Source organism: Gambusia affinis, linkage group LG10 (assembly GCF_019740435.1).
Source record: "Gambusia affinis linkage group LG10, SWU_Gaff_1.0, whole genome shotgun sequence".
NCBI classification, from domain to species: Eukaryota; Metazoa; Chordata; class Actinopteri; order Cyprinodontiformes; family Poeciliidae; genus Gambusia; species Gambusia affinis.
The window spans coordinates 17,729,064-17,755,335 of record NC_057877.1 but is presented as its reverse complement, the minus strand read 5'-3'; the positions used below and the strand labels follow the sequence as shown (position 1 = coordinate 17,755,335).

Below are 26,272 nucleotides of genomic sequence, written 5' to 3'. Positions count from 1 at the left end.
AGCCACATTTGACAGTAGTTCGTAACCACTGCTACAACAAAAAACTTATCTAGAAAAAAAGCTAAAAGAAAAGCTCTGAAAACTGAGGAAATTAAGTTAAAATGTATAAAGAAGAAAATGGACTAGCAGAGTGAGCCCTTTCACTAAATATGGAAAATAAAGATTTACAGCCCATTTAAAAATGTAATGAAAATAGTTTGAAGCTAATAAAAAATATTTAGCATACAAAAAGTCCAAATCAGAGCTGCTCCAACATGCTGCCACAATGTTGATGCAGTTCATGCTACTGTATGTAGATTAACAAAAAATAAAAACACAGACAATCACCTCCTGGTTTTAAGAGCCATTTCTGACTCTGGAGTGGTTTCATTCTAAAGGACAGAAGAGACATCTAATGGCCGCCCTCTTATCTCTGATCTTTAGCTAGCTTGTTTATGGCTATCAACGTGATATAAAAATCTGCAACATGAGCACATTTTGTATAATTCAGATGACTTCTGTCAACACCCAGGAGGCTGCTCCAATGTAAAACTGGCCATGGTCATGTTATGTTTGAATTAGGAGTTTGTAAAAATTTATGTTAAAACGTATAAATTCATTTGATTCCATGTTTGTAATAAATTAAAGTATATTTCAGTCACACTGCCACCACTAGATGGCACCACTGTCTACAAAATGTGGGAAGTGATAAGAATAAAATTCGAGTCAATTTTAATGTTAAAATGATTATTTAAGTACTTCAGTCAGAAAAAGCTAAGCAGTCTGACATATTCAAACTTAATAGCCACTTTTATTCGCTAACATTTAACACAGCTTTGCATTTTTGTAATTTGCACGTATTATATGCAGAACAAAACCTGTTAAATATCAGTTAAAGCTCTAAAATCTGGAGGAGCTTAAATGTAATAAAACGCATTAGCTAAAGATAACCTGAAAACATTTTAAACGTCAAAGAACACCGAGTGACACAAGTGTTTAACAGTCTTGCCAGTCATTTATTGTGAACATCATTACATACTCAAAGCAAATCAAGAACAATTAACATTTTTAATAAAAGTTTTTAACTCTGTAGTGCACTTTAAACCTCTTCACTCCTCCATAGCAAAGGCAGGTCCAAAACAAAGCTGATCAGAGGAGCTGGGCGGATACTTTGTTCAAAAGCTTTAAACTGAAAAGTTTCTTTAGTAAAAAGAAGAAAAATCTAGTGCATAAATAATGAATGGGATCCATTTTGAAGAGATTAGCTGTTAGTAATGAGACTAATTTGATGTACTATTTATCCAGTTAAGACTATTTATGCTGATCTAATTTATAACAAGAAGAACTATTTGTTAGTCATTTGAAACCTCAAGAATAAATATAACATACATTTCTGCGAATTTATACTGGTCCACAAATGAAAAATATGAAAATCTAATTGTTAACATAAGTGCAAAAAAACATGTCTAAAAAGTCTAAAATGCAATTTTTCACCTAATCTCATTTCTTTAGACAACACATGGAGTTACCTGGGAAAAAAAAAAAAAAGTCACAAAACCCAACATGAATGTGACAATAATTTCAAACTTCACCTCTAATGCAGTAAGCCAATTTGCTAAAACTTGAGTAAAAACTGTTTAACTTAAGAAAGTGATGAATTACGTTATTAGAACATTAGAACAAAACCGCTTCAGGCATCATTAGTCAGTAACATTTCAAGCTCAAAGTTCATGTTCTATAAACAAACATTAGCAGAATTACATCCAAACTCCACCAGAACACACCGGATCAGGGCAAAGAACCAAACACGCGGCTATCTCAAAAGCTGCAGCAATAGAAATTAGTAAGGGCAGCAGGTAGATATGCACACCAGCACTCACTCAAAGTCCACCACACACACACACACACACACCCACACACACAACCCGAGCAGCAGGACAACTGATCATTTCCAGTTTTACCGATAACGTTTGCAACAATGACTCCTGTTCCCGTTCCTGCAAATTCAGCTTTGCTGAGAGACTCCACCATTGTTTCCATTATATGCTCATTGGTCACAAAAGAGTCTAAAACAGCATAAAACAGAAAATATAAGGCTCAAAAAATAGAAAAGTACATGGTAAATATTTTCTTAATATCCAAATAAAACTGCACCTGAAAAGACCATTTAAACTATTATTATTCGTCAAATCTTAAAAGTTATGCATTTTTAAACTTCCAGTGTTATTCTCACAAATAAATTTATCCTGCCATGTTAGGTGTCAACAAAACAAAATGTCAAGTAATAAAATAAGCATCTTACCAGTATGTGTAAAGAGGAAGAAGCCTCAGGTTAAATTAAATAACTCTTATTATGTTGACAGATTGGTTACATTTCACAACAAATATCACAACACACAGGTGCTGAAAGTTAAAAATGGTCTTTGGCTCGTGTTGCACATAAAACTGAAAAATGATAAGAGTCAAGTAACTGTGCAAGGCCGCAGGTTTGATCTCTCATGCAGAGCTGGTCTATTTGTTCAGGAATGATTCAGCACTGTTGAGGACAGCTGGTAAGGAGGAGAAGAGTTACACAAATATAATTCACTTAAAATCATTTTTAATCAAAGCAATTAAACTTTTTTGAGGCGTAAAGGCTGAATTGTTAGCTTGTTAGGTTTAATTAAATCTTCAACGTGTCAATTTTAAAGAACGCCTTATTAGTTGTTTTTTTCGACATTGTGGGAAAAAATTAAATTAAATTTGCATAATAATCGATATACTTTTCAAGCATTAATAAAAATAAAGTGCATATCTCGAAGGGGCTTGTAGAAAACATTCATCTCAAAACTCCACTTCCATACGTGGCGATCCTGTCGAAAACAATTTTCTCTGGTGATCTGAGAGGAATGAGTTAAAGACAGGGGAGAAGGTCAGAGACTACAATCATCATCAATTTGTCCTCCACTTCTTCCTCTTCTTTCCTGAGGTCACCATGTTGCCGGCACTAAGTCCCTCCTCCTTCGTCCTCTTGCTCCTCCATGTTTCTGCGCGCCATCCTCTCCCGGCGCTCCGCCAGCCGCCTACAGCGGGGGCAGTCTTTACCTGTCCTGAAGCAGCTCTGATGGTAACAGGCGTGGCACTCTGAAAGGGGAGGAGGAACATAGGAACATTAGCAGGCATAAAGACAATCACATGATCGGACGGCATGCAGAAGCCAGCTGCAAACAGGTTCAACCAGTTTGCACACCATAAGGCAAGTTGCCCAAGAAAAACTGGAGCCAATCAGAAGCAGAGCTGAGGGAGGACGGGAGTATAAAAGGCACAGAGGTGAAAGGCAGCGAGGCAGATGGGAGGAAGCAGTTCATGCCCTGAGAGCCTTGACATTAAACCTGCAGACTCGTCCTGATACTCATTAGCCGTGAAAGCAGTTTCAACCTGTGCAGCACTTAATTTAATTTGCCCTCATACGAGATAATGTGAAAAACAACATGTCTAAGATGATGGATTCATGAGATGAAACTCAAAGTGAATTGAAAACATGTTTATTTCATGCTGAAATGAAGATTAAAAAAAATAAATAAAAAGCCACAACTGTACAAGGCATAAATAATCTCTTCAACATCACAGATGAACTCTAACAGCAAACCAAAAACTAGCATATTAAAAAAAATCAAATAGAGAACAACGCAAGTGATCGAACTAAATTCCTCCACTTGCTCAGGCAGAAACACATGAGTAGAAACCAACTCTGTCAGGCGTCCATTTTGAAATTCAGAACCAAAAGGAGTTTAAAACTGTAAACATGACAGGGGGGACGCACTCCTTCCGTGACGTCATTTAGCAGCATTACTTTTCTACTGAAGGCAGCCATTCAAAGCTAAACAGAAGAAAATATGACAGCAATACCTTCTGGAACCAAAACTAAAATGTCCACCACCATCTGGCAAAATATCTACCCACCACCAGCTGTGCAACCAGAAGAGCCAAAACCAACACCAGCCCAGTAACACCAGGAACTCAAAACAGTAAAAGAAGAAAAGGTAAAGACTCCCACACCACAAGAAGATCATAAGGGTGCGAAACAGCAGTGAGAGATGTCTAAAATGGTTGAGAATATTTCCAAAAGAACCATGATGCTCAAGCTACTGCTCCACCCACTGTCCCATAACACACCAAATTAGAGTTTTATACACCTTTAGAGTGGATTCAACAAATGACAATACATTAAAAAGTTCCTAATAAAGAGGCTAGGGATGTCCCGATTCAATCAGTTATTGACTGTCGATCAATATCATAAATCTAATGTAACATACTGAATATACATATTAAGCGGGTCTAATTGTGAAGAAATTATAGGGATTTTGTTGAAAATTAAGCCCTGTCATGTCTATAAAGACTTGACTGAAACTCCTGATACAATCCCATACTGCATAATGCTTGTGTATTGGGATCAAAGGTGTGTAATTAACAGACCTAAACAGTGCCATGACGGCACATTAAGAATCGACTGATCATCTGTGAAAAAAAAAGTAAAAAATTAAGCCATCGCTTTCAAGCAGCTAGCATACCGATGTGAATGAAACATGATCTGTGCACACCGTAGCACAGGATTAAGTATTGCTGTTGTTAGTAATATGGTGTTATATGACACCATATGACTAACATGGCGTCATATGGTGTACATCACTTCTGTAACAGTGGTAGACATGTGCACAGATGCAGTCCTAGCCTGTTTGGCGAACCACCCAGGACAACTTAGTGTTGTTTCTATTAGGATATCCTGCCACCAATATGACGATTTACCCACAAGTCTCGTCTACACAGAGTTAATTTCTGTATCAAAATAGAGAGCAAATATTATGGCTGTTAGTGAAGCATTGGTTAGTTGGCTAAAGCTGTTGAGGATAAAAATACAATTTTGCAATATGACTGACACAGAAGCTGTGTCAAGTCAGATAAATGGTTGGAAGCAAATGACAAAGATATGTTGCATTAGTAGATTTTCTTTGTTAACCATGTTTAAGAGCTTATTGAATCTGTCCAGTAGAAATTCTGTCGCTGTTAAGAAAAGCATAGGAGAGGACCTTCCAGAAGATTACTGGTAAGTGAGTTAAATGCTACACATTCACAGTAATGCAGACGATGCAACACTGTAATAGTGCAGGATTTACTGCACTGTAATGCTGCCGAGTCATAACACACGTGGAATTGGTTTTAAAAAAACAGGAAGCTGGTACTCTGTTTTGGCTTCATCGACTCAGATTAATATTTTTTTAAAACAGAAAAACTCTTAATCAGGACAGCCCTAGTTTTAAACTCATTTTCTCCAAATAAACATACAGCAGAACATGGCTTTGAATTGAACAGAGTTTGGCAAGGATATTGCTCTATCTAGAAAAACAGTCAAAATCTCAAGTCTCTAAATTGACCATCAAAAAAAAACCCAGTAAAACCAGAGAGAAAATTTAGAAAAGTGTAAAATGTGTAATAAATGGAAAAAAATCTTAAATAAAAATATAAAGTCTTAAACCGTTTTGTATACGGCTTGTACTTTTACCTGGCAGTTATAACAAAATAGTCCTCTATAATTTCAAGAAACAGGTTTTATTAATCTTTGCAGATAAAGAAATATTCCTCAGCATCTACTCTTGACCTCCAACTCCTTCACCTCCATCCTCAGTCTCTCTGTTCTCCTCTGTCAACGCTCCATCCTCCCCTCCACTCACCCTGCTCTTCCTGCCTTTAGTTAATCTCCTGGCTTTGCGGGTTTTTCGATTTCTCCATTTCGTCTCGGCTGCATCTGCTGTACCCTCTCGCTCTTCCTTCACCACCTCAGTATTTACTACCATGTCACTTTCGCCGCTCTCTCCTTCCTTCTCCTCCTTGCTTTTGTGTTTGGAAAAAACACTTGGTAGCTGATGTGGTTTCAGTAGTTTGAAGACGGAAAATTTTTCAGTTTTAACTGAATCTGTGTCTTTCTGAGCGTTCTCTTCCTCCTCTATTTTTACCAGTGATCTTTTTATACACTCTTCATCTCCTTCTTCCTCTTTCGATTCCATTTCTTGTTCATTCTCATCGTCTCTTTTTGAGAAACCCTTTTCTCGATTACTCCTGCGCCCTTTCCCCTCCTGTCCTGCTTCATCCAAACTCTCCAGGCTGCTGCACTTTTCACTATCACTTCTGTCTTGATTTAATCTCTTTATTCGTAGAGCCTTCAACAAACTCACTTTTTCTCTTCTTGCATGTTCGCCTTCACTTCCCTTGCTCTCAAGCTCTTCCTGCCTATCCTTTTCAACTCTCCTTATCTTCTCCTGTTGCTTCTCACTTCCCATAATCCGGGGAACTGAGTAAACCATGTTCCCAGAACTAAAATGCTGAAGCGTTCCCTCTCTCGCGGATGAATCCCTGGAATCCTCCTTCTGTTTATTTCCTCCATCCTGCTGCTCTCCGCTGTTCACCTCCTGATCTACCCCCAGCTCCTCTCCGCCCTCCCCTTCTTTCCTGTCACTGGAAAGCGCTCTTGCCAGCCTACGAGGGGTCGGGATCTTCCAGTCTCTCCAATTTAGTAGAAAGGAAATGCGGGAGGACTGGGGTCTTGAGGGCTCACCTTCGCAGCGCTGGCACTTGCTGAGCTGGAAGGGGAAGATGATGTCTTTATCGTTGTTGCAGAACTCGCAGACAAAGCCCTTCGCCTGACACAACTGAAGGAGAGGGAAGGCAAAAGTGATTAAAAACAACTGGGAGAAGTACCTGACAATGTGAAGTAAGGCTGAAACGATTAATCGGGTTAATCGTGATGAAGCGATTATTGAAGTAATCGTCAACTGATTTAGTGATCCATTAATTGTTAAGCTGAAGTATGCAGGCTCATAAGTCCATTATGCTAAAAGAACACACTCAGAGCAGCAATTAAATTGAAACTGTACAAAAAAATATTAACATTTTGCCAAAAACACTACTTCTGTAAACATGTTCAACCCAGAATTATTAGTTCAGTTTCACCTGATTTAAATTCTGTAAAAAAATAAATAAATAGAAATCCAATTATTAATCAGTTAATTCAAATAATATTCAACCCTACACTGTATTGATGTTAAGGCAAGCAGAAAGGGCTGAACTTTTAAGACACATCATTTACTACAAATGATAGAGTATACACTCTAGCAATGCTGCTTTATTGCATTTTTTCCATCTGAAAACAGAAATGAAAAAAATAAATTTCTCCTCTAAAGTATTTATTATACTGTCGAAAAGGCTTAAGTGTTTAATTGAAAAATCTGCTGAATGTACCAATTTATACTTTTATCCAGTTAATCATCAGAATAAGCGATAACTATAATAATCAATAATTGCAGCACCAATATGAAATCAACCAGTTGCCATAGCAGCTGCCTTACCACGCAACCAGCTACATGCATGGTACCAAGCTTCAGGAGCTCTTTCAACCGGGGGGCCAGTTCTCCGTTGCGAACAGCAGTGAGATCGTCGAGCGAGAAAAGGTGAAGGTCCTCGGTCAGGTGACCTGGGACGCCGTCGAACTGGTCAAGAACCCTGAGAGGAAGACGCAGAAGCAAAAGGTTGATGTTCTCCAGTCCAGGAGCTTTTTCCATCCCGAACAGGCTTTGGTTAATGTGAACAGAGAGGCTTACCCTCTGGCAAAGCGACAAGTCTTGAAGAGATTTTTCATGTGAAAAAGTTGCATTCTTAAAACCTGAAGAAGAAAAAAAAAGGTTATTCACGTATTCAACAGGAAAAAAAAATACATTAATAGAATTAAACAGCTTTAAAAAGCTTCTGGTCTAGAGCACTGCTGAAATCCAAATCCAACCCTTTTCCATTCAGTAAGCGCTACAAGCTCATGTTATCCACAACACTCTTCAGTATGGACGCTATTACTGAAGGAGGAAGACTCAAATTTTGCCATTTTCACCATCACAAATGTGAAAACAGCTAAAACTGAAATCAGAGGAAGCAGAAAAGGCATAAGGAGCCATTTTAAAAAGGTAATTTTTCAGAGACACATTGACTGCTCCTTCTAAACAAGCAAGGGTAAGACTTCAGCAAATAATAAATTATCTGGACAGGACCAAAATAGAGTAAAAAAAAAAAAAGCAGCAAAAACTTTGAAATATGTCCAAAAAGCATCAAAATACTCATAAAAAACTTCAGTAAAGTCTGGCTCCTGGGAGTCTAAACATCATCATGCTTTCCTTCAATCAGTTCATCTCTCAAAGAAAACCCTGAGAGAGTCAAGTGATCTAGTCAGCTGATTAATGAACTTTAACTAAATGTTAACAGCAAAGTCTAAATCCTAATGATGAAAAAAATATATAGAAACAGCTACAAAAACAGATTTTAACACTTAAATTTTATCAATTTATTTATTGAATACGTTTTGAGCTTTTCTTTTTATTTTGGGGTCATTTCTTTTTAATTATTAGGCATAAACTTTAGTGCTGAGAAGTATAGGTTGCCTCACTGCAGATTAAATTTACTTTAAGGTAAAAACACAATAACGTAAACCTTAGATATTCTTGGTGGTTTAAAAAAAAAAAAAAATAACATTCTTCAGGAAGAATCCGTTTTTCACTGAGCTGCGTGAGAAACATTCAAATCCTGTTTCTGGCCATTTCTTTAGCTCTGTAATGCTGTGTGGCACTGAAGCAGCATTTAGAAACTTTTTTTTAGCATCATTTTAACTACAGCTGATAAATGCTGAATGTCTCTATTCATTCCAACTCATTACTCAAAATGCAGCAGGTCACAAGTTTGTTATGTCACTCTTTAAGGACTTGATATTCCTCCCGCTGGGATGTTTGTGAGGGGAAGAAATATCTCCTCTAGCTGAATGCAACCCGTGAATCTTCATAAACATCAGCATGGGAAATGTTACTGCCTCTGAACTCACCCTGACAGACTCCAGAGACTTGATCTTCTTGTACAAGCCGTTGTTGATGTCACTTGGGTTGAACAGAGGGTCTCCTGAAATCTTGCACAACAGGTCTCGGGCGAAGTTGCTGACGTAGTACTTGCTGAAGTCCCACTTTCTGAGAACTCGGCCGGGTACGACCGCCTGGGCGTTCTCGTGGCAGCACTGGCAGAAGTAGCGGCCGAGGTACTCGCAGTATCGCAGTCGCTTGATGTAGTCTGAGGCGAGGGCAGCCAGCAGAAACACAACAGGAGGAGAGAAGACGTAATCAAACAAAAAAAATCTAATTGTCACTTTTGTATAACTTTGACCAATTAAGACAAAAAAAAAAAATATGGGAGTCTGATCAGTCTGATTGGCTCAAACAGGTGACAAACAAACTGACGACTGTAACTATAATGCAGAAACAAAAAGAGTATTTTTAGTATCAGAAAGTAGCTATTAAAATAATTGAGATGATGAATGAAGCTATTAAAACCAAACAATTTTTCAAAGAAATGTGAAGAAAAAAAAGAAAAACATAGAAACAGACTATAAATGAAGTGTCAATAAGTCTGTTAAGCAGGACTTAGCAGTAGATATATGATGTCTTCATGTGTTGGAAATGTCAGAAAGGTAAAACGCAATTTAAAGCCATCTTGTACTTTATTTCCAGCTGTGCATTAGTATTACTGTGACTGCAGGTCATACCTGGGTCAATTCTGGTGCCGCATCCAGCACAACGATAGTTCTGCTTGGCAACAATGATCTTTCTCCTGAAATGAAACAAAACACCAAACAATTTGGCTATTTAGATTGCAGTGACTTTATGCAAACTGACATCTACAATCAATTTTCAAATGATTTTTAGAAATATCTTTAAATGTGAACACAAAGAATACTGGTTTACAATTTAGCATAACGAAAAATATTTGCTTGTTAGTGCTTGACTTTATCTCGCGTTTAAAGTTTAGATTTCAACTATTTTAAATAATCCCCAGTGTTTGTTACAGTCTTATTTGGCAGGTAGCTCTGAGATAATTAAGCTCCACATGTTGCAACAAAGTCAATAAATTTTATGAAAAGCTTTTCAAGTAAATAACGATCAAAACAACATGTTTAAAAAGGCAGCAAAATGAGGAAGAACTTATGTTTACGGACTTTGGTGCAGGGTGAATGTTGAAGATGATTTGTGGTCTCGGCGGCGCCCACTCAAGGTTGCCTCGAACGCGAATCCTCAACTTGTAGATATCTGCATGCTCTCCGTCATCAGGAGAGATGGGCAGAGAGTCGGGAATAGGCAGCAGCTGGTAGGAGACAAGAGTGAAGCTTAATTATGCTCCACTGCTTTTCAAAACATGTTTGCAAAACACAAAACCTATAAATATTGTATGAGGGACCATCATGTTTTAGTTCAGATTAAAATGAGATGCTGCACCTTCTGTGGAGCATCGTGCTCTGGAACCAGCCAGTCTAGCTCTGAAGCTGCAGGAAGCTGCATGCCCTCGAACTGCCTGAGCAAACCCATCGCCACCGACTCAGCTGAGTTAGACTGGAGGAAGGAGGGAGAGCTAAAGAAAAAACAATAGGAACAACATGTAAATACCTCTTAAAAAGGGAAAAAAAAATGCTATTGCCACACCTGTTCTCTGCTAATCAACAGAAGCGCAAAAAAAACCCTGAGTCTGGTTAATGGTGCAGAAAGGTGGAAATTGATAGAAAATGGAAGCTCCTGAAAAAGTCTCTGGAGGATAGATGAGGGGTTTTCTCTGGTTTCATTCTACCAGTTCCCTTTTTCTGAAAAGAGATTAAAATTTCTGAAATACAAAAAAAAAAAAAAAAAAAAAAAAAAACCTTACAGTGAATAAAAATAATTAGAAAGGTCAAATAGAAAAAATTTCAAAAATACCTTGGAACAAAAAGACTTTGAGTTAATGCACACAGATATAACTTACATGGATTCTGAGCTCAGGAAGGACCTGCCACTGGAGCTTACACTGCGCTTTATATCTGCATCTAAAAAACACAGCGAGAACAGAGCGGTTTAATCAGATCTTATCTGCAGGAAGCTGCATGCTTCCTGTAGATAAGAACTTGTAAACCTCTGTAAACAGCAGAGGTTTACAAGTTTTAACCTGCTAAACAAAGTATCCTCACTTTTTTTGCACCACTGGTAGAGACTAGTTAAGAGCAGTAAAATAAATAAATCTTGGATTGAATATGAAACTGTTTTTACAAACTTAGATACTGCCACAACCAGAGAAGCGCCTAACAATTCCTAATTAATGAATGAATCTGAAGCATTTTAGTACTTTAAAACTAATTTAAAGCTGACCAGAGTGTTGAGAAACTTTTAAATTAGTAAAGGTTGTGACTTGTTTCCTGGGGGAATAAATATAAAGTGAAATAAAATTTGAATTTCTTTATTGTCATTGTGCAAAGCAACACAACAAAATTTTAATAGATAGCAACTCCCAAAGGCAGTGTAAATATATTATCCAATCTTCAAAATGGGAAAGATAAATGAACATCTCATTCAAGTAACAAATGGTGTTTAAAGACTGAATAAACAACTGTTTATTTTGCCACCATTCATAGCAAAGGATATCAAATAAAGATCTTCTAAATTTTATTTTATTTATTTTACACTCGTACAGATCTCTACCAGAGGTGCTACGAATTGTAAAGGACATTGTACCATAAAATATTCAAAGTATCTCAGGGATTTAAACACTTCAATGCTACAAATAGCAGGAAAATAATTCTACAGCAAGTTAGAAGCAAAAGCTGGAAGAAGTTTCTCATTAGCTTTGTTTCCCCATCAGGACGTTAAAAGAAAGAGAGTTAGCTACAGGAGGAGTACAAAAAGTCATTAGAGAGTTAAATTGAAGCATTATACCACTTAAACTTTACAAAATAAGGAGTCTACTGAAAAGGGAAAAAAAAAATTTAAAATTCATTGATTATTAAATTAAAGCAGGAGTATGCAGCAGAAGCTCGACAGATTCTTCTACATCACCAAGGAAAGGAAATAAGTAGAACAGGTATGGCAGAGCAGGAGAACGCCTGCAGGGGTTTTTGCTTCATATCTGTTTCTCTTTATCGCAGGATCAACATTTCGGCTTGTTGTCACGTAGCACAGATTACACTCAGAGCCTTACACATGTACAATAGATGTTCTCAGCAGCAAGAGCCGGTTATCAAGTCAATAAAAAGGCTTTTTAGCTCTGCAGAGAAAACCATCTGCATAATTAGAAAAACAGAGTTTGATTTGGCTGAGTTAGCGTGAGACGACGGCTCTGTTTGTGTTGATTATTCAGGCAGGTCACATGACGATTTGACACATGACGATTTTAGTCTGTGGCAAAAAGAGGAGTGAGGTGCAATCATAGCAGAAAAATTACGAGACTTTTTTTTTGAGGAATCTACCATCTAGGTGAGTGATGCTTTAAATTGCATGAAGCAGAAAATAACTGCAGGTTTTTATTATTAAAAAAAAAACAGTGAACACTTAATATGTTGCTTCCTATTTTAGATATTAAATCCCAGTACATACAAGTCACAGTGTTTACCTTTGTTGGAAAAAAAAAGAACAAAATGAGTAGGACATGTACAAGAGGATTATAAATACTCACTACTATAAATAAAACATAAAATAATGAAGTGGATGGATTATGATAATGGAAGAAGCTACAGTTACAGCATGATGCAACTTGTTTCACTCATCTCCTCCTTTAAAGCCGACAGATACAGGCACACCCGTCTCCTGCACAACCAAAGCCTTGACACACAGTAACAAACACACAGGTCAACTCAGGTGAGGAGGCAGCTGGCTCGTCTCCAAACAAGATGGAGTAACGCAGCAACTAATCTCACTATTAACGGCTACTTCAACAGAAAAAAACTCAAATCACTCTCTAATTTTGCAGTTGGTGGAACATTGTAGATGTTCCAATATGTCTATTTATTACCAAATTATAACTCACAATTTTGAGCCTAATGATCAGGCGTCTTACTTCCAGTAATTATTCTTTTAGAATAAACGAGACATGGCCATTGTAAATTGAATTAAAAGAAAAGGCATATTTATTTTTTCCGTACTTTTCCTACAACCTTCTAATTGTTGTGTACAACTACAAACTATATCACAAGTCCAGCAGAAAAGAAATACCATCACATAATACTATCATAATAGAAATGTGCTTTAAGATGAATTTATAGTAACTTTCAAAATAACTCATAACACTTAAATAAAATAAAACCTGGTGCAGTTGAAGAAAAATGATAAATTATCTTTTGAGGGTTTTTTTTTGTTTTGTTTTTAAACAAAAATCTGAAGCAAGTGGTGAGCAAAAACTGTTAAAGAAGGTTTTCTGGTCAGGATTATAATCTTGCACTGTAGAGCCCCCCAAACAAAGATGGTGGTGGCAGCATCATGCTTTGGGGACACTTTTCAAAGCAGGAAAAGTTAAAGAGCTGACAGCGAGACAGAGGAGGCTATGCAACAAGAAAATGCCTCAGACTCAGCAAAAAACTCGCTACAGGAGTAAAGCTTCAGCTTCAAAGTCGGACAACTAGCATAAAGATAAAAGCTACACTGTAATGGCACATGGCAAAGCGTAACCATCCAATTATGAATCTGTGGAAAGACTTGGAAGCGGGTCTGCACAAGTTTCATTCAAATCTGAAATTTTAAATTAGACGTGAAAACTTATTAAAGACAAGCTGAGGTTGTTGTACAAACTATTGGACACCGGGTGGAGTACGCCATTTATGTTTATGTTATAATCTAGCTCTCACTGTACAGTATATCGTTCTTAAGTTTACATTTTTTTAATCTTTGCATTAAACTACATGTCTCAATGTTCTGTCACTTTGCTGCTGTTACACCTGAATTTCTCCACTTGGGACAATTTCTATTCTATTGACTCTAAAAATGTGTCAGACTTCCCAGGTTACTTTAACAAAAACTATGCCACTTTCATTTCAGTTCACAATTACAGTCCATCGCCTGTTTAAATTTCAAGTACATATAAATATGTGGTTTGAACAAGTCAAGCGGTATGAATACTTGTCAAAGTTAATATAAATTACAGACTCTTCAAAAAGTCCAGTGAAGTTTGAAGCTGGTATTTTTTTTCAGTTTGGATCAGAGCCACCCGCTTCCTCTCTGTGTATAGCAGTACAAAACTGCGTCGGCTGCGAATCAGCCAGCAGATACCTGAGAAGAGGGAGGCGAGTGACAAGGAGAGGCCGCTCTGGGACACCGCCAGCAGGGATTGACCCTCACAGCCATCTGAGAGACAGAAACTAACACTCAGCACCGTCACTGCCCACAGGAGCACACCCACTCAGACATTTCACCACTGGACACAGAGGTGTGTAAGTGTTCAAGCCAAACACAGTCTGCACTGAGAAGGGAGCTGTGAAGGTCAAGAGTTAATAAATCAACAGTACTGAAAAATGTAATGAAACACACCGAGGTTTAATGAGCACGCATCCAAGAGAATCATTAATTATCGACATAATGCATGTTTAAATGTAGATGTTCTGTTAATCATCTCATGTTTTCAGATGACGGGAGGTTTTATGAAGCTTTTACGGCCAAAGCTCCGATATGAGCCCCTAATGGGCTCCTCACGTGTCACCAGTAGGAATATTTTACATCCAATCAGCAGACTGGCCGCTGTACTCTGACCTACAGGTTATAGGAGATAATAAAAGCTGGTTGGTGAGCAGCCAATGATGTTATAAGATGATGAATCATGAAGAAAATGGAGGGGGGAAAAATCAATTTATAAAAAAAAGCTTTGGGAAGGATATAAATTAAAGAAAATATTTTCTATTTAGATTAAAGTAATACACTTTGATCTTTGAAAGCAGCCAGAAGTGAAGTCGATCCCCTGCATTATTTAATTACACCTCACTATAATGATGAAACGGATCAACCTTTTCTTTTGAAGAAAATAAACCATCAATTAAATTTGTAGTTCTTTTGTTCTTATCCCTCGTTCCCTCTCTGTACCTTGCAGCTCACATTCCTCCACCTCCTCGGCCGAGCCGGAGTCGGACAGGCCCTGGTAGGAGTCCTGAGAGCTCCTCCTGGAGCCGCCGCTGTCAGTGGAGTGGAAATCTGAGCACAAGGAAATAGTTTCAGCAAGTTATGCACAAAATATCACAAATGTGACTTTTTTTCTGAACATGTGCAGAACCCTTTACTGGTAAAAAAAAAGATTGTTAGGTTTTCTCTCATGTTTTGTCCCACATCACATCAGAAAGTAATAGAGGTAAGAATGTTAAAGCTCCCCCATACCAACAGTTATCTACAGAATTCAAGTTTCATGTAAAATACTAATCAGTGGAATATTTTAAGAGAGAGCTGGGTGTTGAGTTGTAACTTGGCGTACGGTGCTGGGAGGTTGTGTAGGGCGGCAGACGGCTGCGGCGGATCTGCTGCCTCCTCAGACGGATCTTTTGTTTGAGCTGCTGAATCTCGGAGTCACTGTCTCCCTCCTCCTCACCCTCTTCCTCCTGGCGCAGCATGTTGTATTTCATCAGCTCAATGGCGGCGATGAGGGACTCTGAGATGCTGAAATGAGCATTTTCCTGCAAAGCATGGATAAAACCCAACATGTCATCTCCCAAATTAAACTCTTCACGTTCCTAAAGCGTGACCCGAGGTGAATCGGGACTCTACCTTTTCTAGGTCAGCACAGCTGCCAAAGTCCTGCTCTGACAGATAGCTGATGAGGCTCTGCCCCTTCGATGGCTTCCTGAACATCCCATCAGGCACGCTGCTGTACTTGGGCCCATCTGATGTCAACACAGTATGCACAACTTAAAGTCAATATGTAAAACACACAAACAAGGGAAAAGATTTTATGTTTGATTAAGCTTCATCTTATTATATCTATGAATTTGCTCGAAGCCATTTATAAACATGTTGTTTTTTATTCCCTGCAGACTAAAAGGGATGAATTTTCTAAAACTTTTCACTGCAAGATTTTGCTTCTGAGATAAATTAAAGTGATTTATTTTAAGTTTTTCCAAAACCTGTCAAAAAGGTTTGAGGAATATTATTGGCAACTTTTAGGTCATCCAATCAACAGAAGCTCAAAATAAAAATGTATTTTGAGTTTATGGAATTCGTCAGCAAGTCATTTTACAGTCACATAAACAATAAATGTTTTTCCTGCTGGGAATCTCATGTTTTCTTGTCAGCTTAAAAAAGAAATTAAAATCTTTTCCTTCCAAGAAAGATTTCCTGAAAATTTCCTTTTATGGTTTATTGTGTCACTGCAGTGCAAACTTGGAGCTCTTGATCTGAACTAAACAAAAAAAATTCTGTAAAAAAAACAAAAAAGGTACTTAGTCATACCCGATATATTAATTATCGGGTATGTGTTTAATTATGTGTTGTGTAGTAAAATAAAAACAAACTTCTGCTTCTTTCAAACGCAACTAAGAAACAACAAAATATCAGTAAAACCTGAACGTGAAGAACAGACTAATCTTTTCTGACAGGATATGAGACTCACAGGACTCCATGTAAAGGGAACTGGGGGTGCTGGTATTGCTGCGCTGGGGAGAGAAGGAACTGTAGTCCTTCATGCTGGAGTCTTCGCTTGCTGATTCTGAAAAACAAAAACAAACGTTTTTTATAAGCTATAAAAATTCCTTATTTGCTGCATTTTGAGCTGCATTCTACATCTTTAATGGAAACGTGCATGAAAAAGTGAGTGAAGACAATGAATTGCTTAACTTCTTTTTGATCATTGTTTATATAAATCATGTATATTGCTTGCATGGAGAAACACGTAAAATAATTTAAAATAAGCATTGAACATCAATTTTCCTCAATAAATACATTTCGAGTCTTTCCATTGACATGATATTCACATCACATGTCTGTAATAAAGAAATGTGTCCAGTCTGCATGTGGGAACATCATATTGTGGGCTGTCTTTCAAAAAAGGACAGTTCAGTCCTTTCTTGATAACAAGTGTGGGTTTCCAGGATAGATAGGAATCTCAAGCACACGGTCAAGGAAGCTCTTAACAGACAGAACGAGTCAGTCATCTTTTTTGACTCCAACTGAAAATCTATGGAAAGAACTGAAGACAGTCTGTGTGGACAAATGGGCCAAAATCACTCCTCAGCAAAACATGTGACTCAGTTTCCCCACAGAGGCCTGGAAGTTGTTTTTAACTAAGCAAGTTTTGTTTCCTTACATATTTACCAGAAGCCCGTGTGTTAAGACCTGTTATTCCACCCATGACTTAATGTGGGGATGAATTTACCTCGATTGAATTATAGGTGGGCTGTTGCCAACATTTGGTGGAAATTTCCAGTAACTGACCCCATTAGAAATATCTAGACTGAGGAAAATTAATTCAATACTTGCTGTAACTGAAGTAGAAACTATCATACTTGGACTATGGAGTAAAGTGTTTTAAAATAAATAAAATGTTGGACCTGATCACAAAAACTACTGAATTTTTGATTGTAAAAGTTTTTTGCCTCACCTTGTTGAACGTAAAAAAAAAAAAAAGTAAAATAAAAAATGTCATAGCTCTCCAATATTTCCAATGAAATGCTGGGACAGGAAATAGAAACCAAATACGTGCATGAAGAAAAGAAAAGTCGCAATGGAGGTAACCATTTGTTTCATGAACTTGAAACAATTTATCAAAATTAAAAAAAATAAGATAACATACAGCTCCTGAGGAACAAATTGTAAACTGAGCACAAGACTGGAAATGAGAAGGAAATGTTCATAAACATGCAGTAAAACAAAAATTAAGGGTAGGTGAAATGGGGTCACATGATGGGAGTACAGGTCAACTGCACTGCCAACCTGCTACTGGATCCTCTATTATTATGGTGATTTTTCTGTGGCCCCCTCCTTCGCATAAAGAGTGAAAAGAGAGTAGAGACATAAGAGGATAAAGACAGTTTAACTGGAGCTGAAAGGGAAAACAAATCTGAGCAAATCAGAAGAAGTTAAGTCAATTTTCTAACGCTTTCAGGCAGGAAGTCACAAAGTCAGGGTTCCTACATATTTTACATGTTATCAAAGATGGACAAACAGAAAGACAGACCAACCAGCAGAGCAAAAGAATTGATGGATAGCAATATGGATAGACAGATAGTCTAGAAGTCTGAATATAAAAATATTTTTCCAAACATTTTCATCCAAATCTGAAAAACACTCCAAATGAATTCCGGATTGTGTAGGAACCCAGCAGAGGACAGTCGAATCATCTCACTCTGATAATGAATCCGCCTCATTTTTACTGTAAGCTAACTATCCAAATAAAACAGCTCAACATTACATGATGTCATCAGTAAAACCATTTCATTATTTAATATATTTGAGCATTTAGTCGTCTGGCACATTCAGTCCTCGTCACTCACCATTCCTGAGTTTTTGACAGATCCCCGTGTCTGAAAACGAGCGGGTGTGTCCTTTGGCCCCCCTACCGGGGCCCCTCTGGCCCTCCGAGAAAGACGTGCACCTCGGCGGGGTCGAGGTCTGGGAACTCTGCTGTGTGCTGGGTTCCTTTGTCTGGTCCTGCTCACTGCTGTGGATGGAGCTTCGGGAATCACGACGACTGCGTTGCCCCAGGTTACCGATAGCCAGATACTCCGGTCCATCGTCGGAGTCGCAGGAGTCCCCGGCCTCGGGCTGAACGGAGGAGGATGGGGACTCCGACAGGGACATGTGAGGGACGGAAATTGATCCAGGAGACGGCGTCACACCTCGCTCACCGTCCCCCGGCCTGGACACGATCACCCACGGAGTTTCCACGCTGCTGGCCGGAGAGGTAGTGTCTGCATCACAGCATCAACAAAATTATTACCACAGAAAATTGCAGAGAAATTTACTCTGCAATTTTTAGAGTAAATTGCAGAGTAAATTTACTTTTAATTTAAAGAGTTAAAAAACATGTTTATTTTGATTATTATATTGTGCAAAAAGGTGAACTCTGCTACGGTTGTTACTGATGGCAAATTTCAGGCAGGGAAAGCATAACTGTACAACACCACATGAAAAGAAAAAGGAGTGAAAAAAATTACATTAAAAGTAAGAAACAAACGTATTAAGTACTAAATAATAAAGAAGTGTTAGAGTTAAAAACAAAATACGATACTAAACTGAATGTAAACTTTGACTTTTATGGGTAAGTTGCAGTGAATCTCTCGAGTCCCAATTTAAAAGACATTAGTTTTTCCACAGCTCAGGTTTTTAGGCGACTTGTTCCAGTGTTGAGCCGCCTCTCCTCATCTAGCTCTATAGCTCTGGGACACTGAGTGAAGAGATCTGATGATCTGAGCGCTGTACACGGTTAACGCCTGAGAATCAAATCCGAAATGTATGTAGGTCTGAGATAATCCAGTGCCTTAAAAATTTCTGTTTTAAAATCTCTCATTTCACAAACAGTAAGACTTCACTTCCTTGTCTTTGTTGGGATTCTGGCTGTGTACTAGAAGCATCTGCCTGATTACTTAGAAATACAAGAATAATCTAAATTTCAAAAATTTGAGCTATTCTAAATTTTAGAAAGCTCTAGCTTTTCTGTCTTGATGTATAAAAGAAACTCAACCTGATACTATCTTGATGAAGAGTATAAAAAATGTCATTTCCTACTTGAGAAAACATCGAAACAGTTTCTGTTCAGATATAAGGTGGCTGTGTCCACACATTCCTCAAATACTGATCTCATCCGCCAACAATTAGCCTTCTGTATGTTTAGTTCAGTCAGTTCACAAACAAACTGCAGTGAATTCACAGCAACATAGCCAATATGTTTACAAACATTTGCTGGAAATTTGTGTGAAAAAACCATCTACTATTAGCGTAGCATAACATCATTGACGAGTCAAAAAAAAATGGCATCAGAAAAGGAGAAATAAGGATGGATCAATAACCTTTGTTCTTTTGTCAATGATTAGGAAAGACAATGAACTCACCCTCCAAAAACAAAGAATAGATTTTTCACCTATTTAATATTTACTCTAATAACTACAAAGAAAAAACATAAATGAACAGGACAACCTTTTAATAAACCCTTTTGGTACATCCTGAAAACATGATTTAGATATATTCAGAGACGCATAAAACCTACACTTGGTATTGATGCTTTCTTCACTCATGTTGCTGCCCTTTCGGGATCCAGCTGCTGTAGTGTTTGCTGGCTTGTGGTTGGCTGCGACCGCTTCTCGCAGAGAGCAGTTTGAGGTGGTTAGTCTGCGGTTCAGAGAGTCGCCTCCAGGAGCCGTGTCGGCGTTCCTCCAGGTCCCCCCGGCCCCAGGCAGCACACACAAGCTCTGGCTCTTCAGCAGGCTAAGGCACGGAGAACCTTTCAGCGGGGAAAGCTGGAGGAAGGAAATTAACACTTGAGGTGATTCCTTTTTATACTTCCTACAAATTACACTCAACCTTAGTTGACTAATGGATATCAGTGAACTAATTTCTTCCAAACAGAGACAGTTTAAAGCACATGTGAAAGCTTGAGTAACCCACCCCAACAGTGTCAACTTGGGCCAGTAGTTTAGGATTATTCTGCTCCACAGCCTCCAGACACTGAAACATGGCCGTCACATGAGGCTCACTCAGCAGGAAGGAATCGTCTGAAGGGCACGGACACAAAAAAACCCATGTAAACAGGAACCACTGGAGAACACAGAAGGAGTAAACAGTGTTTGATTTTCACTCCCAACCACTGCGCTCACCGTTGTAATATTTCCGTGTGTTTCCCAAATGCCTGAGCAGAGGTTTGAGCTGAGCTGACAGCTTATGAACCTGCAAGCTGTGCAGCAACCAGCGCTCGGCCTTGTGGCTCTCACCGGCGGTGTGCACCCCGCTGCTCAGAACCGGCTCCAGGTGACTGAACTGAAAAATGAAAACAAAAAATATATATATATCCAAAGCAAAAGTATTATTTATTTTGAAGCTCTACAAAACATTAGAAATCAGCCAGAGCACTTTGTTAGGTGCACAGCTGAACTTAACTTGAACTAACAAGAACAGAAAGCAAGAGATCACATGAGTGTTACATCACAGATAAGCCCTGCTAATCAGCAACGTTAGCAAAAATTAGGATAATTACATTTCAGCAACTAATAGTTCAGCTGTTGCTTAAAAATCCCACAAAAACAAAGAACTGTTTCCACAGCTGGGGATTCATTTCATTCTCCACATGACATAACAATGAAACACGCCTATCAAGTTACATAAGAAGATTTAGGATGCCTGACATATTTTTATGATTAATGATTTTTGACCCTCCAAATGTACTTTTTTTTTCTAAAGCAGATTTTCATCCTTTTACTTACGTGAATTAATTCACACTACAGAAAACACATTGGCATGAATTAAAATTATTATCATTTTTATCTTTAGTAAACTAGATGCTATACTAGCCCTCATCTCATTGATGAATCCCTGTTCATCCTGTATCATGAAATAAATCGCTTTCCTGTCTTAAATTATCAAATTAGGAGGTATATCATCGCAGCAAATTGTCCTAATTTGCAGTAAAGATATGTTCAAAGCCTAGAGAACTACTTTGATATTTAAACAAATATAGAAAAATTATCATCATTTTTTTGACTAAAAAGGAAAATAGTTTTAGCCAAACTATTGTCCTCGTAGCTTAACTTTCTCAAGAAACCTCCAAACTCATCAAGCAAGAAACTGACACAAAGTTTCTAGGTCTAGTAATATGCACATTGGAAATGCAGAACTGAAAGAAATCACCCTCTCTTTTTCTAAGTTTACATTTACCGTAAATTTCCCCAAAGATTTGAACCTGCTGCTATGATTTCACTTTTGTTCCCCTCTCTGAGGAGCCCATACCTGTTCAACGTGCATGGCGAGGTGGGGGCTGATGTAGCGAACACACCAAACAAAAGGCCAGTAGTCTCGCTGCTTGTAGTACATCTACAATGGTAAAACAGTTTTTGAAACATTAAGAAACGTCAGTTTTCATAAATAACAAAAAGCAATTATAAAGAACACCGCTGTAATAAAGTGTGGGATGTTACCTGATAACAATAATAATGCTGGTTAAGTCTAAGGCAATATGGCCAGTATCAGTATCACTTTATTATTATTATTATTATTATTAGGGCCTCCTTAAATTCTAGTGAGGTTCTTTGGTGAATTACTAAGAAAAATGTTTTGTAAAATGGCTAAAAGAAAAAAAAAAAAACTTTCCCATGTTGTGTTTTCAATCATATCACTTGTCGACACAATAACGTTTCAGTTGGCTAGCCAAGTTGATGGTTATGTCAAAGTTGACCAAAAGCTGCAACTTCTGCTCAAGTGTGAAACAACGCTCCATCCCCTGACCTGCTCGTTTTTCAGTCTGTGACTGAGGATGTTGTTCATGTCCTTGTGCAGCCTCTGCAGGCCGCCGTACCGCGACCAGACGTTGGGGTTGTTGGTGGACACGAGGCCCTCCACCGTGGTCTTCAGGCTGGACAGCAGCTTCCATTGCTCCCTCCTGGAAGCACAAAAGGGAACCAGGATGGAGAGGGGGGGGGAAAGACGCAGGGTGAGGAGGTTAAGGAAGGAAGTAAAGAAGTGCTGGTGACAGCAATGTGGTTCAACAGATGAAAACACATTCCACAAATAAAAAGGATGTCTCAGCAACTTAATGAATACTTACAGTCCAGTGAATAGATGTCCTGTTCAACTCAATGCTTCCCAGAGAAAATGTTATATCTATAACCATTTCTACCCATAACATAAGGTATCTAGGAATTTATATCTCATTTTACACTATAACTTGATTATAGATTAACTTCAACATTGTTGATTCGACTTTCTAAATTACAATATTGTATTGTTCATATTGAAATCCCTGTTGCTCTATCAGTATGAGATACTACATGGGGCGACTGTGGCTCTATGGTAGAGTAGTCGTCTTGCAATCGGAAGATTGTAGGTTCGATTCCAGCTTCCTCCTGCCACATGGGCAAGGCACTTAACCCCAAATTGCCTACCGATCTGCGTATCGGTGTATGAATGGGTGTGTGTTTGTGAGTGCGAATGGGTGAATGTGACTCTAGTGTAAAGCGCTTCGAGTGGTCAAAATGACTGGAAAAGAGCTATATAAGTTCAGTCCATTTACCATTTACATAAGTTACAGCTCAGAGTCATGCTGGTTTAAATCCAGTACTTCTAAAGATGCATGACTGAAAGAGGAGAACAAATCTGTAGATGGTATCTGGAGGGGACGGTCTAACTTTCTGTTTCTGTTAGGTTATGAAAAAGACAGACAGATATGTCACACGATGTAAATCTAAAATAGACTAATGGATGTTAAATGTATATACACATTTTATCAGACTAGAACTGATAACTCTGATAAAGCAGAGGGTCACATTTATGAGAATAAATCTTGGTGGTGTGAAATAGCTTGTTGTGGTCAGCCACTAATTAAATCACATCATGTAACTCGCTTAAAGTTAGATAACATTCGTTACATACTGCAGAGCTTTCAGATGTTAGGCAGCAACAGAGGACTGAGTGTGTCTAAAGGCTTGTACAGGAGCAGAGAAATCTGTTTTTGCTGGAGGTGGAAAGAAGAGGAACAAAAACTAAGGAAAATCACTCCTGGAAAGTCATCCTGCAGCAGTAAATGAAAGTCACAAAAAATAGCCCAGATGATGTGTCAAGAACAAGCTGTAGGAACTCCCAAACAATTCTCCAAAACTGCAGAAATACTCAGAAGATTCTGCAGTCATCAGGTGTTTCAGAAATGAATGAGAAGTTGAGTACAGAGAGCAGGTGGATCAGTTTATGTCATGGGAACAATCATCTTATCTTGAATTTGAACAAAATAGAGGAGAAGATTGTACATTTCAGAAGAAACAGGGTCAGGTCAAAAACTATTTCCATACTTGGAGAATACATGGAGGACAGTGTCGACACAACAGTGTAGCAATTTACAAGAAAAGACAGAACAGACTGTACTTTTTAAAGAAGTTTAGGTCCTTCAGTGCTTCCAACAGGATGCTGTAGCTCCACAAATCTGCTGTGAAGAGTAAAATCTCTTCTGCTATCATATGTTGGGGAGCAACATCAGAACCAGAGACTTAAAAAGGCTCAACAACCTGATAATGAAGGATGGTTCTGTTCTGGGGACAACTGTTGAACCATACAGAGTTTTAATCAGCGGTTTCTTTAGATTTGCTGTAATACAGACAACTACAGAGGTTCCTTCCTGCCTAAGGCCATTTACAACAACTCTTTAAATAAATTGTATAAGTTAAAACATTTAATTTGCCTCTGGAGTTAATAAAGTAATTTTTAATTGAACTGAGCTTTGTTCTTGCAGGTCTAGAAAAGAACAAATGTCACTGTTTTTGTGCAGGTTATAAATACCACAAGTGTTAATCTCTTCTGTTAAAAATCCAACTCAAAGAGGCGGTTGACATTTTCAATAGATTACAGCGGATTATGTATAAAAGCCGGAGAACGTGCATGTAGAAATTTGTCAAACATTGATAGAGATTTTACAGTTAAAACATCTTCTAATATGTGAACTGACTGAGAAAACCCCATCTGCTTAAGAATACAACTTAATTAGTTGGATTTTTTTTAACATTACCATTCACTGGAATTATATTTGTCAAACCTTGGGGAAAAAAGTGTGAGTAGTAACATAACTGTCCGAATTCGTATGTCTAAAGGCAACAATATCACGGAGAGCCTGCAAAACCTTATTTGACAGTTAGCATTAGCTGCTAGCACAATTTGTCTAGGATTAGCATTTATCTATGAGAGCTTAGTTAATAATTGGCAATAATAAAGCTAATGGATAACTAGAACTCGTTTCAAATAGATAACGTAACAAAACTGTCAAAGAAGTCAAACAGTGTCTGATAACAGCTTCAATTTCAATGTCTGGATAGAAATGTCCACTAAGCCTTAGCATCACAGCTAAAACTCACGCTAAAGGCGCTTCTGTAATAACAAAAACAAAAAGAAAACATTTCTTACCACCTTTATCTAAACAGTCAACAAAAAAAAAAGAATATCGATGCGTGTTTTAGTTGTGTTGTGCTAATTATCTGGCGAAACCCAAACACAAACCCAACCCCCGGCCATCCGGAGGTAATGCACCCAGCCCAAGTTCTCACTTGCCTGCGCTCCTCCGCCTCTCCCTCCACCGTAACCTCCATCATGTCCTCCAGGCGGAGCCGACTGCCCACCAAAGATGCCAGCTTCCCGCTAACTCCAATGATATTATGCTCAAAAAAGTTTAAACTACTGCAGAGGTTCTTGGAGGGAGTCACCTAAACTCCGAGTCTCCCGCCGCCATGTCTGTGGTACCTGCTACACCCGAGCCAATAATCAAAACACAACAGGCCGCATATCAGATCTCATCGCCGGATGCTGCATCAGCGAGTGGGCGGTGCAAACGGCCGCCGCCCTGCCTACTTTTCCACTGAAAAAGGAAAACTTGTAAAATTAGATAGTGGCGGGTTTGTTTCGTATGTTTCGTATAGCCTTTTAGGGTGGATGTAAATCAATATATTTAATTGATTTCAGTAGGTTTTCAGTTTATCCAGTAAGAGGTTTTAAAGTACTGTAATCAGTTACCGGTTAGCTTTCTAGACCTTTCTACGCAGCTTCCAAGCGAACCTTTGGCAGATACTGCCCCCTGGTGTTTGAAAATAGCAATGTCATTAGTCCATCAAAATAACACTTATGACGGGGTATAACTTAGCCATTAGTTTTGCAAGAAGCAAAAAAAATACATATGCTATTTAATTTATCATGGTTGAAAAAGCTGACTTAAAAAGAACTCCATGATACAACAGAGTTGTTTTATATAATTTATAAATTTTGTTTTAGTTTGTCTTTTGAATGTCAAATTGTAAAAACAAAAAATGTTGCAACATTTCTTTACACTAGATCCATAAATGCAAATTTTAACCTGTTCTCGCTCACATAGAAACCAATCCCAACTATTGTGAGCCACATGTACCTTTCTTCGTGTTTTTAAAAAATATTCTAGATTCACTCATTCTGTTCTGGTTAAAACAATTCCAGAAACAGCAATCTAATTATTTTTGAGAAGATATAAAAGTCAACATGTTTCCTTTTTGTTTATTTGTTTGTTTTTTAATTCACATTAGAAAGTTTACTATTATGTTATGTCCAGGAGATGGCGCCATTGTGCTGAACTGGACCAAACTGTTGGCTTAAGAAAAATGTTTTTCTATCATTAGATGGCAGTGGTGTGTCAGGACCAAGCTGTTTATTTTTATTATACCACTGGAATAGAAAGAAGACGCCGTACTCTTGGGTTTTTAGGGCATTGATACATATTAAAAGTCACCTGTTCTTTACCACACTCTACAATTATTTTAACCTAACCTCAA

At 38.2% G+C, this 26,272-nt stretch overlaps 1 protein-coding gene across 3 annotated transcripts; it reads right to left on the bottom strand.

Annotated features, from left to right (window-relative positions):
- Nucleotides 1-974: 974 nt before the first annotated feature.
- Nucleotides 975-25,500, bottom strand: rubcn (rubicon autophagy regulator). 3 transcript variants are annotated; one of them, XM_044129235.1, is made up of 21 exons: nt 25,029-25,499; nt 22,227-22,380; nt 21,732-21,815; nt 20,606-20,765; nt 20,397-20,503; nt 19,999-20,248; nt 18,287-18,703; nt 16,408-16,503; nt 15,567-15,682; nt 15,277-15,475; nt 14,895-15,002; nt 14,091-14,165; nt 10,825-10,885; nt 10,308-10,440; nt 10,031-10,176; nt 9,581-9,645; nt 8,870-9,108; nt 7,611-7,672; nt 7,359-7,512; nt 6,569-6,662; nt 975-3,102 (listed from the first exon to the last, which is right to left on the bottom strand). In XM_044129235.1, the coding sequence occupies exons 1-21, from the start codon at nt 25,067-25,069 to the stop codon at nt 2,966-2,968; spliced, it is 2,898 nt and encodes a 965-aa protein (XP_043985170.1). In that variant the 5' UTR covers nt 25,070-25,499; the 3' UTR covers nt 975-2,965. The 3 variants fall into 3 exon arrangements, with proteins under 3 accessions (XP_043985170.1, XP_043985172.1, XP_043985171.1); XM_044129237.1 differs by lacking the exon at nt 25,029-25,499 and adding an exon at nt 22,546-22,730; XM_044129236.1 differs by lacking the exon at nt 14,091-14,165 and having other exon boundaries at nt 25,029-25,500.
- Nucleotides 25,501-26,272: the final 772 nt, after the last annotated feature.

Coding starts and splice junctions, on each gene's coding strand:
- rubcn (XM_044129235.1), bottom strand. CDS start 25,069: ATGATGGAGGTTACGGTGGAGGGAGAGGCGGAGGAGCGCAG. Junction 20,249..20,396: donor CCCAAGTTGACACTGTTGGG/GTGGGTTACTCA, acceptor TCCTTCCTCCAG/CTTTCCCCGCTGAAAGGTTC. Junction 10,177..10,307: donor AGCACGATGCTCCACAGAAG/GTGCAGCATCTC, acceptor GTCTCCTACCAG/CTGCTGCCTATTCCCGACTC.